The 10,472-nt window shown below is 39.0% G+C and overlaps 1 protein-coding gene across 1 annotated transcript; it reads left to right on the top strand.

The window, feature by feature from the left end:
- Positions 1-243: 243 nt before the first annotated feature.
- On the top strand, positions 244-5,191 carry tmem182b (transmembrane protein 182b). The gene is made up of 6 exons (XM_089134626.1): positions 244-268; positions 345-487; positions 850-976; positions 4,477-4,572; positions 4,664-4,801; positions 4,889-5,191. The coding sequence occupies exons 1-6, from the start codon at positions 244-246 to the stop codon at positions 5,155-5,157; spliced, it is 798 nt and encodes a 265-aa protein (XP_088990752.1). The 3' UTR covers positions 5,158-5,191.
- The last annotated feature ends 5,281 nt before the right edge of the window (positions 5,192-10,472 follow it).

Genomic DNA, 10,472 nt, shown 5'->3' on the forward strand with positions numbered 1-10,472 from the left:
GATTACACAGTTTAACTTCAAAATCAGAAATGCTTCTGTCATTGATGAAAACATCAGTCACACATCTCTTCACTTACATAAAAGATGATTTTTATTAGTTGTTTGGATTTATTTTGTAGACTGAGTCACTACAGACTCTAAGAATAGTTACTTCTGGTCTTTTTTTATCATTGGTCATTGCAGAGTGGCCACACCGGACGGAGATATACACAAACATTTTGCTTGAAGACATAATGTGGACCGATGATTAACAAAGCAGCTGGACAGTGTTGGTAACACAAACAAACTAGTAATGTGAGCATTTCAATTTGATTAAGACTGACAAGAAGATGATTTTTCAGCAGCTATGCGTCTTGTAGTTTTACGGTTCCTGGCTGGATATTTTGGAGCTCTAAGCTCATTGTTCGTCCTGGGATCTCTTGTGTCCGATTACTGGCTTATGGTATTTGAATCTTGTGATCATGCGGCTTTTTTCAGAGTTACAGAGGTAAGGATCAGACTTATTTGGCATGTGTTCAAATGATTTGTTCATTTATTTTATTACACTTTAACTATACAATCAAGTGACTGAGAATTCAGCAATACAGAGCTTTAATGAACAATAGATAAATTAATCCTTCAGACTATTAGAATTATAAGCCTACATCGTAGTTGATATGTTTGATTGAAACCACAAGAAAGAAACTTTTTCCACAGAAAAAAATATTTTGGGTTCCTCAAATAACCTTTCAAAGAACAGTTTGTAAGTGGCCCCAAATGCAGTGATGAATTTTCAGCAAGATAATAACTGAATTGAATAATATCAATTTTAACTTGATTTTTATAAGTAAATTGTGTTATTATTATTAGGATATCTCTCAGACACAATCAAGCATTCAGGCTGAAAATACCCTGTTCTACCATGAGGGCCTCTTTTGGAGATGTTCCTATAGCGGTACAAACGGAGAGCAGGACAACATGCTGGCTTTTTGGATCAGTAGGTCAACTCCTTCTTTTGTACTTGGCATGCAACTTGGAACTTAAAAACCATTGCACTACTGCTTGTTAAATTTGAAAAAAAAAAAAGAGAGAGATAGTTTATTTTGTTACATTATAGTGAAGATGATGATATGTATCATAACAGCTCAGCTTAAATAACACAGTCTCATCCCAAAAAGTCATATAACTGACGTCTTGGGACGTTTTTTGACCATACGTCAATATCCGCCTTTTTAGGGCCCCCTTAAACGTCGGTAGATGGCGATCCCGGGCCGTCATACAACTGACGCTTTACCTTTAACGTCAGTTAGGTGACGGGTTAGGTTTAGGGTTAAGTTTAGGTCTGGGGTAGAGTTAGGATCCCATAACCTCATCTACCGATGTTTAAGGGGGCCCTAAAAAGGCGAATATTGACGTATGGTCAAAAGACGTCCCAAAACGTCAGTTATATGACGTCTTGGGATGAGACCGGGTTGGCTTAAAACAAAAGTGTGACATCTGGCACGGAAATAAAATGTAACAGTGTGCTCCATATACAACCAACACAAGAAGAACTAAGACAACAGAAGCATATAAATTCGCCATTCTCAAGAATTGGTGCAAACTGCTGTCCCAACCCCCACTTGTAAAAAAATGTGTCCCGCATTACCATGCTATACCAAAACAGTGTATGTTTTATTCCATTGGCTGAAACTGATTTTAACTACACCCCTATATTTTTGTTTAGGAAATATTCCTGTGTCCTCTCTCATAGCTACAGTAGATGGGGCCGACCATTTTCAGATAAATGTGTTAAAAAATCTTTGTGTATTATTAAGTAACGTTACTACTAAACACCTTTTTTTGCAATTAAGCACATTTTGTGGGGTGTTATTACATAATGTAGTTTTTATCTGTGCACAACTTTTCAGAACTGTGCTAGCTAACCATGTGCTGACCATGTGCATCTTTGACCAAAACATTTTGTGAAGTTAGTTCATTAGTATGAATGAGTGGATGCAAGTGGCATGGCAAGTGGCATGGGAACACATTAGTATTTTTTAGAAGTGTTTTAATATGCAAGTTAAACTTCTGTAATGTGATGTGGTCGCAACCGAAACATTACTGTCACATTACAACATGGATGTTTTGTCAAAAACCCTCCTTTTATACCCACGAGGTGGGGTGGAGTTGCGCCATGCAAATCCCGCAGACCCATGGCATTTCTTTGCCATTGGCTCGTTTTTTAATATTTGAAGTCGATAGGCTTTCTAAGCGAAACCCCATTCGTCGTCTTTCGTCGTCACTCGGCGTAACGTCTCCGTTCCCTACTCAGGGAACGAGGGTTACATACGTAACTAAGACGTTTTTTTCTCACACTCCTGAAGATTTTCCACTTCTGTAGCACCTACATACAACAAACAGTACAGTCTTATTTCCAACTATATTGTGAAGGTTTTTCCAGAGGGATTTGTTGATATATCATTCTTGGCCTGATTTCTATGACATTTTATGCCTAAAAATGTAATGCTATTGGCAGTATTTTCTGATTTACAGGGTAAAAAAAAGAGTATATTCCCCCTATATGAGCCCAAAAATATTAACCCTCAGGTGATGTATTTTCATTGAATATATCAACAAAATGCTAAAATAATTTTGAACCTTATTTTTTTCAATGGTGAGATTCGGAAAATAGGTAAAATCAATAAATCTACACAATTTATGAATTTCTTACGGAAGCCCTGAACCGCAACCTAAAAAAAAAAAAAAAGTCAGTAAAAAAAAAAAATCTGTAAAAAAAAAAAAAAATCTGTAAAAAAAAAAAAATCTGTAAAAAAAAAAATCTGTAAAAAAAAAAAAAAAATCTAGCATTTCGAGATTAAAGTCGAAATGTTTCGAGATTAAAGTCGAAATGTTTCGAGATTAAAGTCGGAATGTTTCGAGATTAAAGTCGAAATGTTTCGAGATTAAAGTCGAAATGTTTCGAGATTAAAGTCGAAACATTGTGCAGTGCGCGTCCACTGGCTCAGAGCGCGCGCGCGTGTGTGTGTGTGTGAAGTCGAACTGCCATGGATAAACACAAAATAGTAGCTTTTTACTTTTATCTGGGCTTTCAACAAAATTCTACACACGTCACACGTGCTACTGAGGTGTTTTCGTGCTCGTCTAGTCAACACTATCTGGGTCGAGAACACAACAGTAACTGTTCGGTCTCCTCTTCCCCGTAAATACGCTCTGGATACATTTTAAGTGCATCATTCTGTATCCAATCATTTGGCCGGATCCTGTGATTTCCTAAGATTTAATAACCACTTATGGTTGAGGAGAGATTCTGTGATATGATTGTAAAGCACTTTGAGTGTAGGCATATATGAAAGCGCTATAAATGCCCTATTCATTCATTCATTCATTCATTCATTCATTCATTCATTCATTCATTCATTCATTCATTCATAAAGCTGGATTTCTCCATCCAGTCTGAAAAGTGTTTTCCGTGTTGGTTTTCCTATAGGCTAAAGTCTATTCCGGCGCAGTATATTTTATAACGTCCTATAATGGTAGACTAATGCTGGTAGATTGGCACCTGTTGAATTTCCTTTGATGAAACAAAACACACACACACACACATACACAGTGTGAAACTCGCTATCGCGTAGAAGCTGCGCGTGTGTGCTTTCCATTGTCTCACATTGCCGCACACACAGGCATTCATAATGGCCAATAGCGAGTTTCACACACTGTGTGTGTGTGTGTGTGTGTGTGTGTGTGTGTGTTTTGTTTCATCAAAGGAGACCGAAAAGCTACTATTTTGGGTTTATCCATGGCAGTTCAACTTACTACACACACGCGCGCGCTCTGAGCCAGTGGACGCGCACTGTTATGAATGCACAATGTTTCGACTTTAATCTCGAAACATTTCGACTTTAATCTCGAAACATTTCGACTTTAATCTCGAAACATTTCGACTTTAATCTCGAAACATTCCGACTTTAATCTCGAAACATTCCGACTTTAATCTCGAAACATTCCGACTTCTCGAAACATTTCGACTTTAATCTCGAAACATTTCGACTTTAATCTCGAAATGCTATATTTTTTTTTTTTTTTACAGATTTTTTTTTTTACAGATTTTTTTTTTTTTAAGATTTTTTTTTTTTTTTACTGACTTTTTTTTTTTTTTAGGTTGCGGTTCAGGGCTTCCGTAATTTCTTGACCCAAATAGTGTAAGAAATAGTGTAAGAAACCATGTATTATGCAGCACTATGGGCAAAAACCATTCAAAAGTTAATTTCCAGATTGGCCGACGGCAACCATTTTGGATATCGGGCTCTCACAAAATTTCCACACATTTTTGTGAGGGGCACCCCGGCTAATTTTTTTCTTTAACCTTTATAGATGACAAATCCAGAGAGAAACGAGCCTTCGCTCTCCACAGTCACGGAACATTTTTTACCTTAGAAATCAAAGCACCTGATTGTTTGCTCTTTCTTATAAACACACTGCCTCATTTTTCACCAGCCAATCAGCCATCCCAGAAGGTTTGCATGCCAGCCTACTTGTCTCATGCTCCCATTTCAGGACTTCCAAAGATTCGAATCGCTGACTCTGTTACAGGTGAGTTAACAGGTCACATGTTGCCAATATGATGGAATCCTTCTCATTTGCTGTGTGGTAAAAATAATAATACTCAATTTTCTATTGTCAGTGCAAAGGGCCTTTTGGTGCGTTATATTTGTTCTGGGAGTCCTCTTTGTGATGATTGGTGGGTTTGTCACAATCTGTGCAACTGCAGGGACCAGCCATCGCCTTTATGAGGCTGGAGGGGCTCTGTTTATAACTGGAGGTGAGAAAAAAAAGTTGTAGTTGAAAAAAAAAAACTTTGTAATGACTCTACAGTGATTTTACTCAAATGTTCTCTTTTCATATGCAGGTGTCTTAATCATGTCGGTAGTGCTGTTGTTTGCTGTGTGGGTTCAGGTCTCGGAATCTTTAGAGTGGTACGGCCTCCAGCGTAGACACATAGTGTGTCCTCATCTCCATCTCAGTGTGCACTATGGACCGTCTTTTATGCTGGCTCCCACTGCTGCCTTCCTCTGCTTGCTCACTGGCCTACTTCTCCTGCTCCTTCCATCAGTCAGCAGATCATCAGCCAGGGACACAGAGAATCAGCCATTCTCACTGCGAGAGGAATGTGTGTAGTGTTTTTGTGTAAACATGACAATGATTCTTTCCCAATTCACCCATAAAACTGATAATTATGAATCTGTCCTAATTTAAGGCGGGGTGGGGGGGGGGGGGGGGAGATAACTTTTCCAGCAAACAATTGTTTAATTATTAAATTGCTTCAACAATATAATTTTTATTTTATTCTTCAAGACGGGGAAAATTTTTATTTTTGTTAACATTTTAAGTTTGTTCTGTGAGTGACGTCTTTGAAATGAGAAATGAGTTGAATGCTACTGGATTATCTTAAAACAATCATTGATCAGCATATGGTGGAGTCGAGAGACTGTTTTCACTTGTCTGTCCTGACAAGGCTTCTGGGCCAGACGGCATCCATCTCTGGGCGGATACTGAAATCTTGCAGTAGAGAGCTGGCAAAAGCCTGGTGCCTCATTTATCAGAAATCTATGGACACACACAGTTCCCTCAATTTGGAAGAGTTCCACTATTATCCCTGTCACAAAAAAGGCTAAGCTGTAAGGAGAATAATGATTGTCGTCCAGTAGCACTCCAATAGTAATGAATTGTTTTGAGAAAATTATGATTATTTATTGTAAAAATAAAACCCGCCCACCGATTCGCGCATTACACGCATAGCTAAGTAGCCTAACATACATGCCTACCTCATGATGACAAACCGGATCGTTCTACCGAGCAATACAGAATATTGTGCAGTGCCTGGTTGTGGAAGAAGACAGTCGCTGCATAAGCTTCCTCTGGATTCCAATAGGACTTCATGGATAAACTTTATATTTAATAATGTTCCAGCTGATGAGGGTAAAACATGGTCGTCTGTTCGCTTCATTTCACTGAGGATTGTTTTGTAAACAAGACTGGATTTGCAGACGATTAAGAGTAAAAAACGTGCTGTGCCGTCTATATTATTGGATCTGACAGGAATTGTGCAACAAACGGACTCTTGGCTGAACATGTATGGGCGAATCCCAACGCATTCTCATCCCAAAGCGCCATATACAACGCTTTTGCAAAAGCGTAAATATCCAACGCACATGGCACCCTTTAACGTCTAATGAGACGCTTCGGTTATGGTTAAGTTTAGGTATGGTGTAGGGTAAGGGTTAGACCACTAGGGGGCGCCTTCTGCCCAAATATATCTGCGTCTCATTTCACGTTAAAGGGTGCCATGTGCGTTGGATATTTACGCTTTTGCAAAAGAGTCCTATATGGCGCTTTGGGATGAGAACGGGCTCCGAATCCGGTTGCCATTTGACAACATTGGACGTTTTCCCCAACGTACACCGACCGGTGAGTTAAACTCATTATAATATGCAAAACTGTTATCCACTCACAGCAGTGGGCGTTTATTTCCAAGTCTTCAGTGCGACACGCCCATAAAAATCGACCGTTTTTCAGAAAGGCTCACAACTTGGGTACAAAATAGCCTATTACTTATTCATTGATGATGTTTTTGAATGCAAAAACCAAGCGAACGTCATAAGTTGACCTCAGACAACAATATAATAAAATTTTAAAAGCCAGTTCATGACCCCTTTAAATGCCATAGAATGCATATAATTACATCCAGTTATTTATCTGATAATGTATCCTGAATTTTATTTGTAACATTGGCTAATGGGAAAAAGTAGAGGTGACTTGTTGAGTCAGTGGCATGAATCTACCGTGAACCAAATTAACTTCAAAAACGTTTAGCACTGTTTTCCTAGCTCATTCACTTTGGGCTTGTAGCCACCACTTAATTGTGCGTGGAAGGCAGCTGGCAGCTACATAGACCTTAAGCATAGATGGGGAAATACCGGCAGAAAAATGATCTTGAAGGAACTCCAGCACAGAAGCCACTGGGCACTTAACTCGGTCCAACTGATATTTGCTTCACCATAAAGTTCTTAATTTTAGGGTATACAGTTTCCTAGTGGAGGGAGCTCTAGAGTTTGAGATGGTCTCTACAACCTCCGCTGAGTGACCAGTATAAATAAATAATGCTAATGTCAGTGCCCATGACACTGAAGGAGCAATCGTTATTATAGTTCAAAAGGGCAAACAGTCAAAGTTATATTATTTTGTGAGTTGACTCGAAATATAAAAAAAAAAATGCAAAGCTGCAAAGTAGCATGTCATCCGTCACTCTGACAGCAAGTGGACTTTTGAAGCTATAATAGTGAGTGGATTAAGCATGGATGGAACTATCTTGGCAAGGAGCATTATGCTTCACAGTTAGGGTGAAGGCTACTAACATTAGGTAAGACAAAAAGTTTTATTTTAGTAACTTGTTTATTGACTTAGTAGGAATTTGCTAGGTTCAGTCGGGTCGGGTTGCATCCAACTTTCAAATAATAGATATGTCTGTGTCAGTTACGGGTAGTAGATTTATGGCATTTCTCGGTTCTGCACAGGTCCGTGTCCAACTTTCAAATAATTTCCTGAGGGCTCCACGGAAGAGCGGATGGACTTCGCTCCCCCTCGTTATTGCGCCCTCAGAGGCCTGAACCTGATGTTAGGACTTTTTCTTAAAGCATTCTTAACTCCCAAGCTCACTGGGGGTCTCGAACCACAACACTCTATGTAGGAGACGTGTTGTCTGTTCAAACTAGAATAAGGTTGCCCCTGAAGTTTGGGAGGAAGTACATCAAAGCTAGAAAGACAGCCAACATCCCTAGGACGTTTATGTGCCATGAGAGATGAGGCTCTCCCCACAGACCGTGAATCGAACGACCTTCCAAGATCGCTCACCTAATCTTTGAGGAAGCGTCTGCCGTTAACGCCATTAACAGTATGCTCCTAACACAGGTCCCTGGGACAGAAACCAAGGGTTTTTTTTTTCATATCACCAAGGTACGAGGGCATCATGTAATCTTGATCCTGCCCTTAGGGAAAACCCCTTGGTTCTGAGCCACCACTGTAATGATCTCATGTACAGCAGGCCAAAAGGTATCACATTGTATGCAGCTGCCATGAGTCACAGCAGTCTCTGAAACTGCTTTACAGTGACATCTTGGCCTAGCCTGATTCTATATACTGCTGTCAGAATAAACAAGTCCCAACAACTCCCAGAAAGTTGTCCGTTGCACAGGAAGAAGCGTACTCTTCTTGGCATTTGGTCTCAACCCTGACCGCTTATGTGGGCGAGGATGACAATGCCGAACCGCCATCTCCTGGGACTGTGCTAGAATCAGCCAGTCATCAATATAAAAGGAACCAGTGCTGCATCCATGCACTTCACTAATGTTCAAGGCACTCGAGGCTGACCTCGGGTATACCTTGGAGAGCTAAGTTCAGTGTCCTGAAGTGGCTGACCAGCAGGAAGCAACCAAGCTGAATTTAATACAATCCTCCTTGAAGGAAGCTAACTCTACATGGAGCCCCTGAAAATCCCAAGAACCTCTTGAGTGACAACACTCCTTTTTCTGTTGGCCTGAAAGATATATCAGTCTCTGGAGACTGACCTCAAGGGTAGACTGAGTAATATATACGACGCCATGAAGAGGATGAACGGCAGGAAACAAATTAGCCATACTTCTCTAACTTCCTCCTCGGAGGGAGTGTATCTCCTCTTAGTTCCGCAATATTCCTAAGCGGAAACAGGGCCAATAGCTCACTGGAAACTGCTGTGCCTCAAAGCACCAGAGGTGGCGGCATTGTAAAAACGGTTTCCCAAGGGCACAAAGCCAAAACGTGTGCATTCCTAGCCCTATGTCCGAGCCCTGAAGCAGTTGACCGGCAGGGAACAACCGGACATGCTCCTCCAAAGCGTTCCTCGGATAGGGGAAGGTGCTCCGGTAGCAACACACAGCTTCTTTATATAGACGTCATTGCAAAATTATCTGCCAGTGGGGTAAGAAAAGTAATCTTGTTTTTAAGATTCGTTTTATTGCCCCACTGGAAGATAATTTAACATGTTTATATCTTATGCTATGCATTTTGATGTAATGACTTTTAGATATTTGGATGGGAAACAAGACAAAAACACTAGGCTATGCAAGAAAAGCATTTTAATTTTCGCAGTAATGTTTTTGAAATTCTTTCTCCAAGGTTACAGTTTAATATTTAACAATATTACTGTTATTACTTGACTTTTTATCAAAAATAATATATATTATTTATAAAATATTTTTACAAATTAAAAGAACTGTTTTCCATTTTAAAGGGGTGGTAAAGTATGATTTCACTTTTCTTCCTTTAGTTAGTGTGTAATGTTGCTGTTTGAGCATAAACAACATTATCAAAGTTACAACACTCAAAGCCCCCCTAGTGCATCTCACAACAGTTCCTATATGAGCGATTTATAGATTACATGACAGAATATCCTAATTGAAGATAGTTAACTCCACATCAGCAACATAAATTCATCAACTAACCAATCAGAGCGTCCTGTTGTATTCTACATGTTGTCACTTTCTTGAGTCTTTCCATATTTGAATGACTCCATTTTAACATCAAAGGGAGAAAAGTTTCTGTCATTTTAGTGTCTCTGTGTGAGGAAATCGCAGCTGCTAACACACACAAGCTCTTGAAACCCTGCCCTCTGCAGCAGGATGCACTAAATTGATCAAAAGTGACAGTAAAGACATTTATAACATTACAAAATATTTCTATTTAAAATAAATGCTGTTATTTTTTAAAACTTTCTATTCATCAAAGAATCCTGACTTCTGTATTACGTTTTCCACAAAAATATTAAGCAGACACTAATAATAAGAACCATTAATGGCTGCTGAAAGTTCAGCTTTGTCATCACACAGGTAAATTACAGTTTAATAAAGTAATTTAAATATTAATTTGAAGGTAATCTTAAGAACATTTCACAATACTATTTTTACTGCATATATTTTTTATCAAATACAGTAGGCCTTCAAACAGCGTTGAGAATAAGAGACTTCTTTCAAAAACATTGAACAGTCAAAAAAAAAAAAAAAAAAAAAAAAACTTAATTATTCCAATTTTTGACCAGAAGTGTAGGCTACGTTTGCAAGACGTTTATCCATTGAATGTGTTTAATGCATAAATATGGACTGTCTTATAGAAAGTAGCCACTAGAGAGCAGTGTTGCTTCAGATCTTGATAACTTTGACATTAAAGCAGCGCTCACCCCAGGGAACTGAGTCTTATCCAAAAGCTGATCCCAGATAGCTGAAACAACAGTGTTGAGATTGAAAAATAAATCACTGTTTTATGAATAAGACACGGGAGCTCAGATAATAACTGTACATTTGAAATAAACATGAATTAAATTGGCACATTTTGATCTAAACCTCAATGTTCTCCATTTTCCTCTACAGTGATTCTTGCATTAAAGAATCACAATACATTCGTTC

Source organism: Pimephales promelas, chromosome 8, assembly GCF_988280905.1.
Source record: "Pimephales promelas chromosome 8, fPimPro1.hap1.1, whole genome shotgun sequence".
In the NCBI taxonomy this organism is placed as follows: Eukaryota; Metazoa; Chordata; class Actinopteri; order Cypriniformes; family Leuciscidae; genus Pimephales; species Pimephales promelas.